The sequence below is a fragment of the Nelumbo lutea genome, chromosome 2, assembly GCF_056320005.1.
Source record: "Nelumbo lutea isolate HS-2025 chromosome 2, American lotus-T2T, whole genome shotgun sequence".
NCBI lineage: Eukaryota > Viridiplantae > Streptophyta > Magnoliopsida > Proteales > Nelumbonaceae > Nelumbo > Nelumbo lutea.
The window spans coordinates 31,470,502-31,490,674 of record NC_142685.1 but is presented as its reverse complement, the minus strand read 5'-3'; the positions used below and the strand labels follow the sequence as shown (position 1 = coordinate 31,490,674).

The window sequence follows — 20,173 nt, the reverse complement described above, 5'->3', positions numbered from 1 at the left end:
CTTCTTAAATTTAATTTGTTCTGTATTTGCTATAAATTTTTAATAATTATTGGAGATTAAACTAGTGTTCACGGGTTATTTCGGTTTAGTTGTAGGTTGTTTGGCTAACCAAATTGACCTGGTTAGTTTGGCCATTCATCTAGATAAAATATGGTAAGTCTCGTAAATCAAATAAAAATCTATAAAAATGATGTAAAAAATCTAACCTAACTTTTTAATATAGAATATTTAAAAATTGAAATTATTTATAGATCATAGACCCATACTTACTATGCGGTCATGCCTAGTATACATATATAAACGTATGTGTATATATACACATATATTTTAGTAGGGATCCCATGGGGCAGGGACCGGGGTCTCAACGGGCCAGGGAGTTCTCTCCCCATCTTTGTACTATCCCCACCAACGGGGATGAAAATTTTCCCATGTCCGTCCCTGTGGGGGGAAAATCATCCCCATCCCTGCCCCATTCGGGGAGGATCCCCACGGGGATCGAGGAAATGGGGAAAATTGCCATCCTTGAGTTTGATAAGCAACCCTATCTAAAATTAATTATTGCTATTTTTAGATGTAAATCAGTCCTCTAATATCAAGTTTAAATTCAGTGATTAGCAGAATAAAACAGGTTTGATATCTAAAATTAATTATTGTTACTTTTAGATGTAAATCAGTCCTCTAATATCAAGTTTAAATTCAGTGATTAGCAGAATAAAATAGGTCTGAATAACTGTATAAGAGAAGAAGACAGCGAAGAGAAGAGGTAAGAGAAGAAGTCGAATAAAAACTCCATTCTCCTCTAACCCTATTTTATTAAGATCTAAAAAATTAATGATGACAAGTATGCCCTTAAGTGGGCGGCCAGCTTGGCAGTTACATAAAGGAAATAAACAAGAATAAATAACCGGCCCATTAAGTGTGGCCCATCAACATAAAATAAAAGATATTACAAGAGAGGCTGTTAGGGCCCATTCGGCCCAGTCTCTTTACACTCCCCCTCAAGCGGAGCATAGATGTCAATCATGCCCAGCTTGCTTATATAGTGTGTCAATTTCCCCCTTGGAACTCCCTTGGTCAAGATATCGGCCTGTTGCTTTTCTGATGTGATGAATGGTAACTTCTCTTGAAGAGACTCTTTCTCTTTTGAAATGCCTATCAACCTCAATGTGCTTAGTTCTGTCATGTTGAACAGGATTATGTGCAATGTTGATAGCAATTTGGTTGTCACAATAGAGCATCATTGGTTTCTCATAGTCCACCCCCAATTCCTTTAGAAGGGATTGTAGCCATAGTAATTCTGACACACCATGAGCCATTGCCCTGTATTTTGCTTCAGCTGAGGATCTAGCAACTACTGATTGTTTCTTACTTCTCCAAGACATATTATTCCCAACAACTAGAGCACAATAACCAGAGGTGGACCTTCTGTCATCAATATATCCTGCCCAATCTGCAACAGTAAAGGTTTCCAGCTTCATGTGACCATGCTTAGCAAACAGAATACCTTTCCCTGGAGTACCTTTCAAGTAGCACATAACCCTTTTTGCAGTAGCTAGATGAGTATCTCTGGGAGAATGCATAAACTGGCTAATAACACTTATTGCATAGGAAATATCTGGTCGAGTCATGCAAAGGTATAACAACTTCCCAAGCAGTCTCTGAAACACTCCCTTATCAGGCAAAGGTTCACCATCTGTGGCAGAAAGCTTATGATTAGGATCAATGGGAGTGGAGATGGGTTTAGCGCCAAGTTTACCAGTTTCAGCAAGAAGATCAAGGACATATTTGCGCTGAGATATGAAGATACCATCCTTAGATCGAGCAACTTCAATGCCCAAGAAATACCGAAGATCTCCCAAGTCTTTGATTTCAAATTTAGAGTTGAGAAATCTTTTTAGTTTGTTGGCCTCTTCAATGTCATTACTCGTGACCACAATGTCATCAACATAAACAATCAAGAAGGTCACTAGAGAGTCATTTTTCTTTAAGAATAGTGTATGATCAGATTGTGTTTGAATGTAGGCAAATGAGATAAGAGCAGCCCGAAATCTCTCAAACCAAGCCCGAGGAGATTGTTTGAGACCATAAATAGATCTGTGTAGTTTACACACTTTGCCTTTCATTTCTTTCCCATACACTCCTGGAGGTAGAGACATATAGACCTCTTCATGCAGGTCTCCATTCAGGAAGGCATTTTTAACATCAAACTGGTGTAAGGGCCAGTCAAAAGTAGCTGCTAGAGAAAGTAAAACATGACTGAAGTCATCTTAGCAATAGGAGCAAATGTCTCAAGATAGTCAATGCCATACATTTGGGTGTAACCCTTAGCAACCAATCGAGCCTTAAATCTCTCAACAGAGCCATCAGAGTGATACTTAATGGTAAACACCCATTTACAACCCACTGGTTCCTTCCCTTCTGGCAAGTCCACAATATCCCAGGTATGGTTCTTATGCAATGCATCAAGTTCAGTCATCATAGCATCCCTCCATTCATCTTGAGATAATGCTTCCGGTACATACCTGAGTATCACATGGGAAGACACAGAGGCAAGAAAGGAGTAGTAGGAAGGGGAGAGAAGGCTGTAAGATAAGTATTTGGAGATACAATGGGCTGTACACTTCCGCTTGCCCTTGCGAAGAGCAATAGGAAGGTCAAGGTCTGGGACAGTCAGAGATGGGTCAGTAGAGGGCTGACCTGTTTCCTCAGGAATGATGGGAGTGGCAAGACACTCTTCTGAAGGAGTGGAAACAACCTGCACATGTTTGAATCTCTGCCTTTGGTACCACCTTTGGAGAGCAGGAGCAGAAGGAGGTGGAGGAGCTGGGATATCAGAGGTAGGTCCAATGGAAGAGGTGGACACCCCATGATTGGACTCACAAGGGATGGGAAGAGGAATGGTTGGAGACGCCAACAAAGGGCTTATCAGACTTCTCTCCCTCAGGAGGAATACTAAGGAAGGGAGTCAACTCGACAAAGGTGACATCCCGAGATACAAAGCGGGTGCCACAAACTGGATCAAAACAGCAATAACCCTTCCGTGTGGAGGCATATCCCAGAAACACACCTTATGAGCCTTAGGTTCAAACTTGTGCCTTTGGTGACTATGAATATGCCCATAGCAAGTACACCCAAACACACGGAGAGGAAGAGAAAAGAGATCCTCATCCGAGACGAGAAGACTAAAAGGAGTTTTAAAGCCAAGGATCGGGGAGGGCGTATGGTTGATCAGAAAGGTAGCAGTAAGAGCAACATCTCCCCAAAACTTTACAGGAACATGAGATGCAAACAAGAGGGATCTGGCAACCTCAACCACATGCCTGTTCTTTCTTTCCACCACCCCGTTTTGTTGTGGAGTGTAGGAACAAGAACTTTGATGAATAACCCCAAAAGTTTCAAGATAGGTGGAGAGGGTTCTCTCAAAATACTCTTTAGCATTGTCAGAGCGGAATATTTTGATACGAGTATTAAACTGGGTGAGGATGAGTTCATGAAAATTTTTCACAATAGCTGGTATTTCATCCCTGGATTTCATGAGATAAATCCAAGTGTAACGTGAATAATCATCAATAAAAAGGATAAAGTACCTGTAATCCCCCATGGATGGCATGTGATATGGCCCCCACACATCAGAGTGAACAATATGGAAAGGAGAAAGTGATCTTTTATTGCTAATTGAATAGGAATGTCTACAATGCTTTGTCAACTCACATGATTCACAATGAAGATTCGATAAAGACACTCCTTTAAACATATTTGGGAATAGATGATTCAAAGCAAAAAAAAGACAAGTGACCAAACCGAAAATGATATAATAAAATTTTGCTAATAGACTCTGACACGACCGACTCTAAGGCAACTCCATGAGGTGGTCCCAAAGCTTGATCTGGTGTGTCCAGCAACTATATTCCGTTTGCCTCATGGCCACTCCCAATCATCCTCTGAGACTGCAGGTCCTAAAAAAACACAATGAGTGGGAAAGAAAGTTATGTTGCAATTCATGGACTTTGTTAAGCTACTAACTGATAAGTGATTTGTGTTAAGCTTAGGGACATGAAGAACAAAAGATGAGAACAGGGTGTTAGAGGTCTTTATATCACCCTTACCAGAGATGGGGGCAAGGGACCCATCGACAAGGGATAGTTTCTCTTTCCCAGAGAGAAGTTGATATGAGCAGATAAGGTTAGATAGACTGGTCATATGGTCTGATGCACCAGAATCGATAATCCAAGGGATTTTATGATTACTTGAAGCTGAAGCCTGATTTGCAGAAGCACGAGTGCCTGAGTGAGCAAAAGCCGATGATGATGATGTACTATTGGAAGGGTGAGCTAAAGAAACTGTAGCTTCCAGGTGATTTAGGAGTCTCCCATACTTCTCAAAATCCAGCTTCATTGCAACCAACTGTTCAATGGTTGATTTCTCTTTACTCTCCTTACTTCCCCCTTTAGGTACTGTAGCAGCATTAGCAGTCTTGGGTTTTCCCACCTGACTGCCCTTCTTAGGGTTATTATTGTTCTTAAAGCTATCAGGGAGAAGTCTAGGATGAAGCTTCTGGCAGGTGTCCTTTGTATGCCGTGGTTTCTTGCAATATTCATACACTTGTTCTTTCTTCTCAGTAGGGCCCTTTGGTTTTGTTCCTCCATGTGCAAAATGTTCTGTAGATGGACTCTGCAACTGAACCTGCCGCCTACTCTCGTCGCTACTTATCATAGCATATGCCTGTGAAAGAGTAACCTCATCCCTGACCAAAATATTCTGTTTGATAATATCAAACTCAGGGTTGAGTCCAGTGAGAAACTCAAACACCCTATTTCTCTCCACCAACTTTCTATACATTTCAACATCCTTTTTACTCTCCCATACCACTGTCTCCCCCTGTCTCAGGTTTTTCACATTACTTTTCAATTTGTACACTCTGGCTACATTCAGTTTCTGTGAGTAGGTCTCAGTTACACTATCCCATATCTCCTTGGCCGAAGACATCCAGAGATAGTGCTGGCTTATATGGGGTTGCATTAGAGTTAACCAACCATCCTATAACAATGTAGTTCTCTTGCATCCATTTTTCAAATTCAGGGTTTGTCTCTTCGGGTTTCACCTTACTGCCTGTGAGATACCCGAGTTTTCCTCTACTACAAACATAGATTTTTATAGACTGTGCCCAAGCAAGATAGTTCGCCCCATCTAGCGTAATTGTGGTCACACCAGTCAAAGCGAAATCTATTGAGGCAGGTCCAAAAACCGACACCTGCTTGAATTCACTTCCGTATGTCTCCATTAATCAAACGGAAATCAAAGAACAAAAAATTGTGACTATGTAAACTTACTTGAAGCCAAACCAGAACTTGGGTCTTTGAAAAACTAGGATTTTGCAACCTCGAAAACCCAAACTCTTCCAAACCTAAACCGCCCTCCTTTAGCAGTCACAAGACACCTTCCAAGCACAGAGCGCCACACCCGAGCTTCACCTTTCCTGGTAACCTCGAAAATCTCTAGTCGGCTAGGGTTTTGGGCAGTAGCAGAACAACAACACTTCTTGGCAAAATCTGGCCAGAACTAAACTCTCCAAACCCTTCTACCAACTAGGCAAGTGATTCTCTATACTATAGAGAACCTATCTCTCCTTACACTCTCTTGAGTTTAGAGTGTACAGGAACGAAGAAAAAGAAGGAAGAGGAACTAAACTTGCTCTGATACCAACATGTAAATCAGTCCTCTAATATCAAGTTTAAATTCAGTGATTGGCAGAATAAAACAGGTCTGAATAACTGTATAAGAGAAGAAGATGGCAAAGAGAAGCGGTAAGAGAAGAAGGAGTCGAATAAAAACTCCATTCTCCTCCAACCCTATTTTATTAAGATCTAAAAAATTTATGATGACAAGTATGCCCTTAAGTGGGCGGCCAGCTTGGCAGTTACATAAAGGAAATAAACAAGAATAAATAACCGGCCCATTAAGTGTGGCCCATCAACATAAAATAAAAGATATTACAAGAGAGGTTGTTAGGGCCCATTCGGCCCAGTCTCTTTACATTTTTGTATTGTAAAAAATTATTAAAAGTAATATAAAATATAAGTAATTATTAATTATTATATAAAACGATTGTATACTCTTACATGTTTCTATTTGTTTATCTTTAACTTAACAAATCCCCACTAGTTATGGTTTATGGATAAGAATTGTTTCTATGACTTGGTTAATTAAGTTCTAAGCTATGCTATTCAGATATGTTAAGGATATGCATGGACATGATATTGGATATGCAATTTATACTAAAGATGAATTATCTGACAATATGGAACCCTTGTACACTTGATGAGACCTCTGGTTTTTTTGATAACGTAGGTTAATAGAGGTAAACCATCAGGGACTCAAGACATCTGGGTAACATAGGTTGTTAACATAGGTGTTACTGCATCATGGACTCAAGATAGAAGCTAATATTGATGAAACCTCTGATTTTCTCATGGTATTTAGAGTGCTTTTCGACAAAAGAGCACTTTGCAATTTGATTGGAGTAACTTCAGTGCTAAAAGTATAATATTGCCATGTGATATCATCTGCTTTGCTTCTGTTTCTTCTTGCTCTCCAACATACTTGATGATGTTCTTTTTTTATTTCTTGTAGGTAGCAAATTTTGAATATATAGATGAAGTGGAAGCTGCAGCTGAAGAGGAAGCTCGAAAGGCTTCTGCGGCAAATAAAACTAATCTCACTAATTCAGAAAGAACAAATTATTGGGAGGAACTTTTAAAGGATAGATATGAAGTCCATAAAATCGAACAATTTACTGCTTTGGGCAAGGGAAAAAGAAGCCGCAAACAAGTATGGTCTGCTTTTTATGTTGCTTTAAATGAATATCAGATTGATCTGTTGTATTATATTAACTCCTATATCATATATTTTTTGCTTTTTGATATTCATTTTCTTATGTGCATTATCATCTGCATGTGGTATAGTTGCATTTTTTTACTCAATTCCTTTTTATCCCATTATTTCATTCTTGCAATTTTACAACTTTACTCCTTTTAATCTGCTGCTCAATGTGTATTTTCCAATAATTTTCTCTTAGAATGTCATTGCCTTGTAATATAACCAGCTTTTTTAGATGTGCTAAAAAATCCTCTTATTTAGTCCATGTGTACACTTGTTCCTTGATATTACATTCCTATTACTAGTCACTTTGAATCAATATATTGGTTTAGACCATTCAAAGTATCTTTGACATTGGATGGTAGAACCAGGTAAAATTATCTATTGCTAGATGGATGTCAAGGGAGCCCAACGGAAGCTGAATGCCCTAGATGCTATAGGAGTGTTCAATTGACTAAAATAAGGTGGGGCATCAGATTTGGATGGGGGATGACAAAGGAGATGGTGCAAATGTCAAGGACATAATTAAGAAACCAGCTAGGGATGAGGTGCTGTTGGATGAAGTTCACTTTCTAGTCTCCTGTCCATTTATAGCTGCTATTTGGAGTTCTTTCTTCTCTCTTATTGGCTGCAGGTGGAATCCCTAATTGGACCCTAAGAACCTTTTTTTTGCACCTTCTTTTCTCCACCAAGAATGAGGGGAAGAGCTTTACAGAGATGCTTGAATGCGGCTGTTTTATGGACTGTTAGGAGGAACAGAACTGAAGAATCTTCTTGGATAAAGTCAATCTATGGAAGCCTTCTATCGAGAGTGATGTTGTGGGTCAAAACTTGTTCACTCTTTTGTTGGTTTCTCAGTGATGATCTAGCTAGGAATTGGTATAATGAAATTTGCAAATTCGCATTCTGTGAAGCCAATAGTTTATAGCCTTTGAAGGCTTCTGGACCCACCTTGCATTAAGATGAATTTTGATGGGTGCAGCCTCAGTAATCCAGGGGAGTCAGGTATTGAAGGGGTGTTCAGATGTGAGGAGGGGAAGATAATGACTTTATTCTCTGGACCTATTGGTCATGGATTTTATGAGGGCAGAACTGTTAGGAATTTGAATTATAAAAATATTATTATGGGTGGGGATTCCATGTTGGCAAGGTGTCAGGAACATGGAACTATAGGTATATATTAAGAGAAATCAGATCTCTGGAAGATGAATTAGTTGTTTCAGTTCAATGGGTTCTGAGGAATGCAAAAAAGCATGATTGATGCCTTGACTAGGCAAGGGAGTGCATAGAGTAGATTTGTTTTTGGGATATGTTCCAAGGGGAATCCAGAGATCTGATTGTCAACCTTTCTTTGTATATTTGTATATTCTGTTCTTATTCCGCTGGCACAGTGTTTTAAAAGCACAAGGTGCAAAAAAGGCGCAGGGGTCAATTTGTGTCTGAGGTGTAAGGCGAGGCATGCACCTTTTTGAAGCAAGGCACAAAAATACAAAAAAAAAGCTAAAAAATAAAAAAATGTCAAAAAATTATAAAAATGCCAAAAAATGAAAAAATAAAAAAATATTAAGCCTAATATTACTAAAAATTATAAAGTTAAATTTTAAAATAATGTTTTAAAAAACCTATTATCTAAAATTAAAATACATAAACATAAGATGTAAAGCATATTCAAATGAGAATTTAAAAATAAAATCAAACATATAAAACATTTTCAAGCATGTAAAACCTCTAATCTCTTTTTTTTTCACTCAATTGCAGTACTTTACATAGCTAATGTAATGTAAAACATATTACATTCCCGATTCTATGAGCCGCCTTTGTGCCATGCCCCTCGAGGCTAGCCCAAAAGAGTCCATGACTCTATAGTAAAAGAACAGGGAATTAGTGAGTGTGCCTTTTGAAAAAGGAACCTTGCCAGGCATGTGCCTTTTGAAAGGGGTGTGCCTAGAACCTGGGCGAGGCACATTCCCCAAAATGCGCATCGCCTGGCACCTAGGTGCACCTCAGGCAAAATTTTCAAACAAATCATTCAAGTGATTTATAACATATTATATCTCATATTTTATATATTTAATGTTTTATATTAAAATTATAATTTTTTTTCATTTAAAATTAATGCCTCCTACCTGCCCTGCTGTGGCCCATGATCTCAAGTAGCTACTTCCAAAGGAATGTGGCAGCACAAGTATACTTTGAGACATTACTCAGATGGCTAGAGTATTGGGAGTGACATGGTCATGGATACATAGAGCAGCAAAGTTTAGAAGATTAACTTGCAAGACAAGGGGCAAATGGAGAAAGTTTGTAGTGGGAGAGAAGACAGCACATAAGCATTATATTAAACTGTGTGGTCAGTACCAGCATGTTTACAGTCGTATTATGGCCTTTTGCTCTTTTGGATGGACTGTTTTGACATGTTCATTGTCGTATAGGTCAATAATTGTAAGATGTGTTGGAACTATATTTGGTATCAGATGGTGCCAAAATATCCATTTCTTGGTATGACAGTGGGGAGTGTGGCCATTTAGCTTCAAAATTATATATAAACAGATGATGTAGGAATATTAATTGGGATACGATCACCATATTCATTTTTGAGTATCATAGGATAAGGGCCAAGTGCAATGATATCGTTTAACTTCTAATATCATTTTATAAGCACACGGTTTAACATCTAAAACTAGGCCATTGTGTTGCATACATGGTTCACAATATCGGTGAGATTTGGAAAAATTCCTATGAAAGCTCTCCATTTTGCTAGGTGGCGTTACAATTTTTTGAGAATCTCTTTTTCCTAATTTCTCTGAAATTTTGCCGATATGTTTCGATAGGATTGTACATTTAAGGTTTAACTTTTGCTGGTATGTTTTAAAGGCACTATAACTCTAAAGAAGAAGAAAAATGATTGTAACTACAGAAGAGGATTCTGAAAACTTAAGGGATACAAGGAGAAAGATACCTATTTAAATTGGAAAATAATTTACATATGTAATGAAGAGAAGATGGCTAAAAGAGTAAAAGGCGGACGGAGAAAGATACCTATTTAAGCCCCTTAATATTCTCTTATTTGATTTATATAGTTGTTTGTTATGATTGTGATTATACTTTTAACAATTCCTTGAAGGTTTATTGGCTAATTATGTTTCTAGAAAATTTACCTGTTTTTTTAGATTATCCAAGTCTTTTAGTGAAATTAGCAAAATATCCCTGAAATTTCCCCCGTCTCTACATGGTCGAAATTCCATTAATGCCAACATTGTGAACTATAGTTACTTTTTGTTGCCTAGTTTACTTATTCAGTTTCTATGCACATTTTCATTTATTTCAGATGGTATCTGTTGAAGAAGATGACCTTGCTGGTCTGGAAGATGCAAGTTCAGATGGTGAGGATGATAGTAATGAAGCTGAATGGACTGATGTTGAAATAATTGCTTCTGGAGCCGGATCTGGAAAAAGGCCTCAGAAGAAGAAATCCCGCGGTACTTTTTCCTTATTTCAGTTTTTTTTTGCTAAAGTCTAAATACAATGGCCATGCCCTAGTAATCTAATAATTGAATACTGATAAATGAAAATCTTCACAGTGGATAGTTCAGAACCACTTCCTCTGATGGAAGGTGAAGGGAAATCGTTTCGAGTTCTTGGATTCAATCAAAACCAAAGAGCTGCATTTGTCCAAATATTGATGAGGTTTGTGCTGTCTATGCAATTATCTCTTATTTCTTGTAGATATAAATGTCAAGGACCACGTGTACTTTCATTTTTTGGTAAGTTAATGCACACTTAATATCATTATGGATACTTTGATGGTTAATCAGTCCGTGCAATTTTAAATATTGTTTTTTTGGCACCTTAATGCACTGTTGCTGGTATTGCTGGATCTATGAAAGGAAAGAAAAAAAAAAAGAAAAAAAAGGTATCCATGATGCTTAATCTGCTTTCATATTAATGAGTTTGTTTCGGTTATTGCTAAAAAAAAGACATGATAGAAAGGGAATGGTGGTACTGCTACCTTTCTTGGGTCTTAGCATCATGTATTCTGTAGTTGAGGAGACACACACATATTCATACATTCTATTTTTACCTGTTTTAGTTTTCCCTTCTTACAGGTATGGTGTAGGGGAATTTGATTGGAGAGAATTCACTCCTCGGTTGAAGCAAAAATCTTTTGAAGAAATTAAGGAGTATGACATATAACCTTTGCTTCATGTTCTAAATTTAATAAGTTATCTCTATGTATGCACACATGCACATCTATAATGGACTGCTAGCAAAATTTTCTTCCTTAGATGGTCATTTGGACTAGCAGATTCTGCTCATAAATGTGGTTACAGAAGAACTACATATTGATATCTTTGGAATCAAATGCACTTTATGCTGCATAATTTAAAAAATCCAGGAATACTAGACAAGCATTGGTGGTTGGTCCTTAATAGCTATTATTCTTATGTTCTTTCCATTTACTATTGGTTCTTAACACTTATATTTATTATAGATCTTACACCATCATCATCATTGTCATCTAAACCTTTTCCCAACTGTGTGGTCAACTACAGGAATCCTGTTTTGCCATTCTGTTCCATTTAGCTCCATATCCATTGTTAGAGGTGTAAATTAGGCCGTGCCGCCTGCGACCTAGCACGATTTTGAGCCAGCCCAGCCCGATGTTCCACGGGCCGTGCTGTGGCCTGGCACGATTGTATGGGCCGGTCTATGGCCCGTGGGCTGGCATATATTTTTTATATATTTATATGTTTTAAATATATTAATATATAATATATAATATTTATATATAATATATTTTATAAATTATAGTTATATAATATAATGTAAATATATATAATTTCTATATAATTTATATATTTATATCTAGTCCACGGCTTGGCCTGGCCTAAGGTTAGGCTCACGGACCAGCCCAGCCCGTGGCCCGGCATGGGCTTGGGCCATGGGCCATGCCGAGCCGACCCCCCAAAATATCCCAGGGGAGGGAGGCACAACCCATGGGTCGGCACGACCCGACCTGCTCTTTCGAGGGCCGCACGCGGGCTGTGCCGTGCCGGCCCAGCACGACCCATTTTACACCTCCGTCCATTGTTAAATTATGAGAACTTAAATCATTTTTTTTTCTACTACAACTCTTGGCCTTTTTGGCTTGTTTCCATCCCTTCTATCCCCATCAACTTGCAAATGATTGTTTCTTACATGTCCTCTAGATGGTCTTCTTTACATGTGATCAATCCATTTTCATGTATGGTCTCTCATCAGCTATTGGCTCTACCCCAAGGTTCCTTTTAATGACTTTAATTTCTGTCCCTATCCTTTCTAGTTTTTCCACTCATCCATTTCAACAAACAATTTCTGCCACAATCATTTTTGCACCTGCTGTTTGTTGACTGCTCAACACTCTATTACATAAAGAATTGCTGCCCACTTGTTGGAAGCCACATTGCAGATGGCAATTGGATTGTACATGCCATGATTATTGGCCACATAGTTTGGGACAAGGTTTTAAAAATTGGCCCGGAGACGGAACCGTTGTGGCCACCGGTTTTTTGGGTCAGTGGTTTGATCGTCCGAGTCAAACAGTTCGAATGGTTTGAACATCTTACCCATTAGTTGGAATATTAGGGTAAGATGCATACTATATAAGAGAAAATAATGGTTGGAACTTTGAATGAGAGATTTGAGAAAACTGTCGGCTGAACTGAAAGAGTTTAGAAGAAGAAGAGGAGGAGGAGAATTTGCGGGTTGCAGGCCTGCAGCGCCAACGGAGACGGCGATGGTGATGGCGACGACGACAACGATGGTGGCAGATCTGAGATTTCTCAGTTTTAAAACTTTACGGCAAACCGTTCTTCGGGTCGAACGGTTTCACAGTCAAACTGTCCGGGTCAATGGTTCGTTGACTAATTCAATGGTTTTTGACCAAATGTTGGGTTTGGGGTAAAACGGAACCGGTCGCCTGAATGGTTTCCGATCCGAACAGTCCGACCGTCTGGGTCAACGATGGTTTGAAAACATTAGTTTGGGATAATAGATTCAATAAAAGTAAATAGGCAGATCATAGGGAAGGGAGAACTAAGGTCAGAAACCAAGTTCAAAAGTATATCTGCAGATTCTTCCATGATAAAGTGGATTTTAGACAACCATAGGTGTAACGAGTTTCGGATTAGGTGTATGGGCCCAGTGATTTAAAAGGTGCGCCTAGGACCTGGGTGAGGCACATACTCCATTTGCGCCTCGCCCATGTCCTAGGCACACCCCTTTCAAAAGGCACATGCCTCGCCTAGGCGTGCACCTCAGCCCAGGCATGCACCTTTTTAAAATTTTGCGCTTTTTGTTGTTTTTTGAGTCTAACGGCTGGGCCGGGGGCTCCGCCTTCGGACCCCCATGAGAAATAAGAATTTCAGACCCTAACACAGACTTGTTCAAGCTTGAATCGAGGGGCATGGTACAAAGGCGACTCATAGAATCAAGATGCAATATGTTTACATCACATTAGCTACTTGAAGCAATGCAACTAAGGAGAAAAAGAGATTGTGGGTTTTACATGCTTGAAAATGCTTTATATGTTTGCTTTTATTTTTAAAATTTCATTTGAATACACTTTACATGTTATTTTATGTATCTTAATTTTAGATATTAGGTTTTTTAAAACATTTTTTTTAAATTTAAGTTTATATTTTTTATTAGCATTATGCTTAATATTTTTTTTTGAATTTTTGGGCATTTTTTTGAAATTTCTGACTTTTTTTTTGGGTAATTTTGTGCCTTTGTTAAAAAGGCTCGTGGGGGGGGGTTAAACACAGTGGGGGTATGCTAACAAATGGGGAGATATGTAGGCGGTATTGCACATGGCTGGGATATGTGTACCCATGTATTCTATTCAAATTGAGCAAATGAATTGGATTTAATCTGTTTCAAACTTGGATTAATGGATTTGGATATCTGTTTAGTCATAACTAGATTGGATATGTATACAGCTTGATCCGATCTGATCCAATCATATACATACATATAAAATGTTATTTTTTTCGTATTTAAAATCTCTGGAGTTAATTTGGATTTATATTAATTTATTTACTCAGTTAATATATATATATTTGTTTTATATTTAATTTATAAATTTATGCTAATTTTTTATAGATCTACTAATGTTTTAACAAAACTGGATTTGAATTGGATTTTGATTGTATTTGAGTCTATGTTTGCATATCTGTTGGATATTTGATCAGGTTCGGATCTCTCGGATTCTTATTGGATCATACTCTGATATGCCCCTAAATGAATTTGGTCCGATATGTTTACAGCCACATCCTTATCTTGCAAAACATAGATTTGGATCATATATTCAAATATGTAAATGAATTAAATTCAAATTTGGATTGTATACCCATATAAGTAAAAGAGTCGAATTTGATCTTTTTTTTTAATCAAATCAATTTGTATCGGATTTGAATAAAATATATCGGGTGCAAGTGCGTTTACCTTTCCGCAAGGCCATTGGGAGATCAAGCTCAGATGTGGGGTTCAGGTCTGGAGCTAGATCTTTGACGGTGATGTAGTCGGAGGAGTAGCAGTTGGTACGCGTGGGCGATGTGTATACACTTGACGGATAGGTGGGCGTTCAACAGGTGGTGGCACTGGAGGCAAGGATTTGGTCACGGCTGGAACAAGGGGAAGAGGATCGACAACGGGAAGTGGAAGAGGAGGAGGTGACGAGGAGGGAGAAGCATCACCGGACCCCAAAAAGAACGAAGTAGACTCAAAGAAAGTGACATCAGCACACACAAAGGGAACACGATGGTGTTTCCTAAACTGACACGACTCACAATCCAAAACAGAAAGTTGACTCAAAGACGGAACCAAAGACTTCAAAACTTTTAGCGACGGATGACCGAATCGGCAGTGCCACTGGAGAGGAGAAAGAGATGACTCGAGAGCTGTTGAAGTTCTTCCACCACCGTCAAGATAATACAGTCCACCAGCTTCATGCCCTCCACCAATCTTCATCCTTGTCTTGAGATCTTGAAAAACACACATAGAAGGATAACAAGTAATTGAGCAGTTAAGTGATTTGGTCAGTTTACTAACAGACATAAGATTAAAAGGCAATTTAGGAACATACAAAATTGAGGAGAGGGATACATGGTCTAGGTCAACATTACCAACACCACAAATTGAGGATGTGGAACCATTAGCAAGGGTGACAGATTGTGATGTTGAGCAATGAGATAGGGAAAAAAACACACGTGGAGTTCCAGTCATGTTATCGGAGGCTTCAGAGTCAATGATCCAGGGATTGGGTGTGGATGCCAAACAAGCCATACCTGAGTGGGCGAAAGTCGCCGTGTTCTGTTGTGATGTGTATTGGATAAATTCTCATATTCATCACAGGGAACACTCACCATTTCCTTCAGGGGACCATCTGTGGATGGAGGAGGTATCTGATCAGATGAACGGTTCTCGTCTAAAGCTAGAACTGGTGTGACTAGTCACGACATGATTGGCCCAGGTTGAGGGTGGACCATGTAGATCATAACAATAGGTAATGGTATGTCCATCCATACCACAATGAGTGCACCTCCTCGGGCCTGAACCACGCCCTCTACCACGGGCTCCCCCTGAATCTTTGCCCCCAGTACGACCACTGCCACAATTATAAGTAGGCCCACCATTGCCACTTCAGCCATACACCGGACCACTACTACCACCACGGCCAAACTGAGCTCCCCGAGCTCCACCTCTAGCACCACGGCCTCTCGACACAAAAAAGGCAGATCTATCCGAGATATTCGAGTTCTCAGTAGATCTGGTAGAAGTCCTTCGGAGTTGAGCAAATACCTCTTCTAAAGAGGGAAGAGCTGATCCTCCTAGTATCTAAGCCCCTACTGGATCAAATTCAGATTTCTGTCCCACCAAAAGTCGAGTCACATCAAGCTGTTCTCTCTGTTGTTGCCGAATTTTGACATCAAAAGTGAGAGGGTGATAGACATTCAACTCTTTACGTATGTTTCTCATACTGGCATAGTACTCAAGACTCTGATTGCCCTGTTGCAGATTAAAGTACTCCTGATAAAGCTGATACACTCTGGTTGTGTTGTCCTGACCCAAATACAATTTCTTTGCATGGTCCCACACATTTTTGTCAGTGTCAAGAAACATGAAATTTACACTAATCTTGGGTTCCATACTATTTCATTACCATGTGATGATCTGAGCATCCTTTTGCTCCCAGTCTTCATACTCGTGAGAGTCAGTGGAGGGTTTCTCCTCTCTTATGTGTTTTACCTTCTTCTTTGCCTTTAGAAAGACTTCAACGGATTTAGCCCAAGGCACATAATTCTCTCCATTTAGTTTAATGGAGGTCATTTGAACATTCAGGTAGTTTGTAGGCACCGTCACATTAGGTTTACAGTCACTGTTATCTCCCATTCTGTTATCACCGATTCTGCACACTTGTTGAATTCTATTATCACTGAATTCTGCACATTGCACACTACTAGATCACACTTGTCACACTGATTTCAGCGCTTGTTGTTGCTGAAAATTGTACTCGTTTCACCACAAACCCTACTCCTACGGCTACCTGAAATCTCACCACTATATGATCACAACTCTTCATTTGAATTACACAAAAAACAGCATAAACCCTAGCACGCTACTGTCTGAAACCCCAACATATGATCTGAAACATACTTCGTAGTTGATCCACAACAGAAATCATGCATAGAAATCTCTTACCTTATTACTGAAGGAACAACCACACGAGAAAAATCAGTCCACACATGACACACACTGCACCACACGAATCAGCCCTACATTGATTAGGGGAGGGCTTAGAAACCACAACAACCGACCCCACAAGACACGACTGGAGGCATAGAAACCTCCAAGGGGAGAGGGCGATCACTCCTTTTTAGCCCTTTCCCTTATCTCCTGTTGAATGCAGGAAAACCAAGAGAAACCCTAAATTGGGTGCGCAGAGAATAGAAATCTAGGCAGATTCAAGTTGCTTTGTTACCATGTTATGATTCGGCCTGCCTTGGAGTTATATTTGTCTGAGATCAATCACGTAGAAAGTTGGAAGAGAGAGAGAGAGAGAGAGAGAGAGAGAGAGAGAGAGAGAGAGAGAGAGTCTAGTTCGAACTGGAAACCTAACTCCCGTTCGACCAGACATGTTCTTTTATTATTAGAATAATGGAAAAGACATATGTGCCCTTATTTAAGTAAGGAGCATTGGTCTAACATAATATTATAGATCAGCAAGCTTAATATAAGTATAGAGACAGAAATACCCCTACGCTAATTGGAACAATGTTTTAAAAGGTGTGGGAGCCCCTAGGTGAGGCACGCTCAAAACACCCTAAAGAGCAAGCCAAAGGTGTTGATGCCTCCGAGGTGTATGCCTCATGCACACCTCATATGAAAAGAAAGAAAGAAAAGAAAAAAGGAAAGGGAAGGGAAGAGAAAGAAAAGAAAGAAAGGGAAGGAAAAAAAAGAAAGAAAGGGTAGAAAAGGAATAAAAAGTTTGGGTAGGGGGCTTCGCTCTCAAACACCCTCCATGACACCTTATTTTGTTTTAGGGTCTCTGCTCTAGCCCACTTGCACTTCATTCTTCTTAATATAAAACATATTTCATAAAATGACTTGAAGTTATTGCTGTTAGCAGAACTTTTAGGTTGAAAAGTAACCCAAAAATTGAAGAGAAGAAGAGAGAAGAAAATATATAAAGAACAAGAGAGGAATGGGCGAAAAATGTTACATTACTGCCGCCCTAAGCAGTATTATTTATGTGTTTAACATAACATTAGTTAAAATGACAAAAATGCCCTGCTACCTATAATAGTACAAGAAAGCAAGTCTGGTCCACACGTAAATATACCAGGTCTGGTCCATTGTATCACTACACTCCCCCTCAAGTTGGGAATAGATATTCATCATTCCCAACTTGCACAAATCTGATTCCAATTTGACTTTGGTGACTGTTTTGGTGAAGAGATCGACAAGCTACATATTAGAGGCAACATAGGGCAAGCAAATATCTTGAGAAGCAACTTTCTTTCAGTCTCGGATGAAGTGACAGTCAACCTCAATATGTTTAGTTCAGTCATGCTGGATGGGGTTGTGAGCAATATTTATAGCAGCTTGGTTATCACAATACAACCACAATGGTTTCTCATACTCAATCCCTAGTTCCTCAAGAAGGAATCTCAGCCATAACACTTCAGCCACACCATGAGCCATGGACCTGTATTTTGCCTTAGCACTTGAATGGGCAACAACATTTTGCTTCTTGCTATGCCATGACACTAAGTTACCTCCAACAAATGCACAGTACCTTGAAGTCAATCTTCTATCATCAACACATCCAGCCGAACCAGCATCAGTATACACCTTGGTTTTCATATGACCATTGTTTTTAAAGAGTATACCATGAGTTGGACATTTCTTCAAGTAAGCAAGGATGGATGATGGCCTTTGTTTTTGCCAAGGAACCTAATATCCTGAGTATTACTTTGAAGCAGTTTCAGAAAAAAACGCCTGAGTGATGCAGGAGCTAAAGAGTCAATTTTTGAATTTTCTGGATTTTTATGTATTTCTATATTTTTGGACAGTAGAGTTTTTTTGGTCATTTTAGCATGTGTCTAGTGGGTCTAGCCAAGTAGTTTTATTTGTCTAGAATAGTGTTGTCATGTTTAAGTTTTCAGTCATTGTTGAAGTAGTTAAGGGCTAATCAGTTTTGTTTAAGTCGATTTATGAGTGGCAGAATTGTAATTTTGACTTGGAAAAGTATTTCGGCTGGCCTTTGTGAAATATCATATGGAAATATTGTCAAAATTATAGACATGGTGGAAGGATTGTAAAATATGTAAAATATAAAATGATATTTTATGAAATGATAAAAGAAGCATAGGCACACCTTTTTTAAATTATTATCTTGTTCCAAATCATTAAGCAAAGCTAAGAAACTAAGGTTAAAGTTGCCGTGTAAACCTTAAGATTCAGAGCTTCATGATAGAATAATTTAAAGCAAAATTGAAACTCAGAAAATGTAAATGGTTGTAATAGATCAACCAAATAATCTATTACACAAATAAACACAAATATTTAACTTCATGTTTGAAATGAATACTGAGCTAGCTCAAAGTGGTAATTATGTAAGTTATGCAGGCAATAACATTGTTACTCAGCATATCTGCAATTTTGTTACCAACTTATGTTCTAATACTATCTCTTGTACTCCACATAGTGCTGGTAGTGTTCATTGGGGAATATGTTCATTCTGGTAAATTTTATGTCACTACTCATATGTCGTAGAAATATTAGGGAAATTAGGGACATTTTAAACCATGATGATATTTTAGAAAGGTGCCATTGCTGAGTTAGTTTCTTCATTCTAGATAATTATGTTGATTTGTCTGATGTACTGACTTATGGTCATCCTTCTAATTCAGATATGGAACTCTTTTCTTGTCACACATTTCTGAAGATATAACTGACTCACCATGCTTTTCAGGTAGCATCATTCGATTGTTAATTTCACTATTTCTTGATTTGTTGTCATATTTGTTCTTTGATTTCCTTCCGTACATGGTTTGATCTATTGCTGATCTTTCCTTTGTTATTGTCTTTTTGTGATAGATGGTGTTCCAAAGGAAGGACTTAGGATAGGAGATGTACTTGTTAGGATTGCAGTTTTGCTTTTAATAAGGGACAAGGTATGTTCTAGGATGTACCATTTGGCGTATGAGGTTGTTCAAAATTTCCCAATTGTTTCTGTGATGTATGCTACATTAATATTTCAAATTGGCTAGTAGAATGGTATGTTCTAGCCTCTAGGAAGTACCATTTGGTGTACGAGGTTATTCAATTTATGCATATCAGACCAAAGATAAGTACATGTGTATGTAAAAGTTCACATCTACAGCTTGGGGTTACTTCTGGTCTCATCTAATCAAGTTGGGGCCACTGGTCTCTCTGAAATTGTTAAAATCAACAGATAATAGCAGCAAAAAATCTAGGGTTGCAAGTTGGGCTGGGTTTGATCAGGTTGAGGTCAACCATAACTCAGTTGTTCAACAATCCAGGTTAAATGGGTCTACCTGTCAAGTCATAAATCAAATAATAAAAATATAAAATAGATACAAATATAGAAAAATACTTAATATCTTTAATATTACATATAGCTCCTACTAAACAAAATAAATGTGATGAATAAGAATTGCTGTTATTAATGATGGAAATGGCCAGAATGCCAAAAGAACAGATTAGCTTATTAATTCTCTATTAGTTGGCC

General features: G+C 38.6%; 1 protein-coding gene across 5 annotated transcripts in view; it reads left to right on the top strand.

The window, feature by feature from the left end:
• PKL (chromatin remodeling factor CHD3 (PICKLE)) overlaps window positions 1-20,173 on the top strand; it is a 76,415-nt gene that overhangs the window by 34,795 nt on the left and 21,447 nt on the right. For all 5 annotated transcript variants that reach the window (XM_088970397.1, XM_088970398.1, XM_088970394.1 and 2 more), the window contains 6 exons: window positions 6,631-6,828; window positions 10,205-10,355; window positions 10,458-10,563; window positions 10,983-11,057; window positions 19,332-19,393; window positions 19,519-19,595. In XM_088970397.1, coding sequence (XP_088826523.1) covers window positions 6,631-6,828; window positions 10,205-10,355; window positions 10,458-10,563; window positions 10,983-11,057; window positions 19,332-19,393; window positions 19,519-19,595 — 669 coding nt within the window. The remainder of the gene's footprint in view (window positions 1-6,630; window positions 6,829-10,204; window positions 10,356-10,457; window positions 10,564-10,982; window positions 11,058-19,331; window positions 19,394-19,518; window positions 19,596-20,173) is intronic.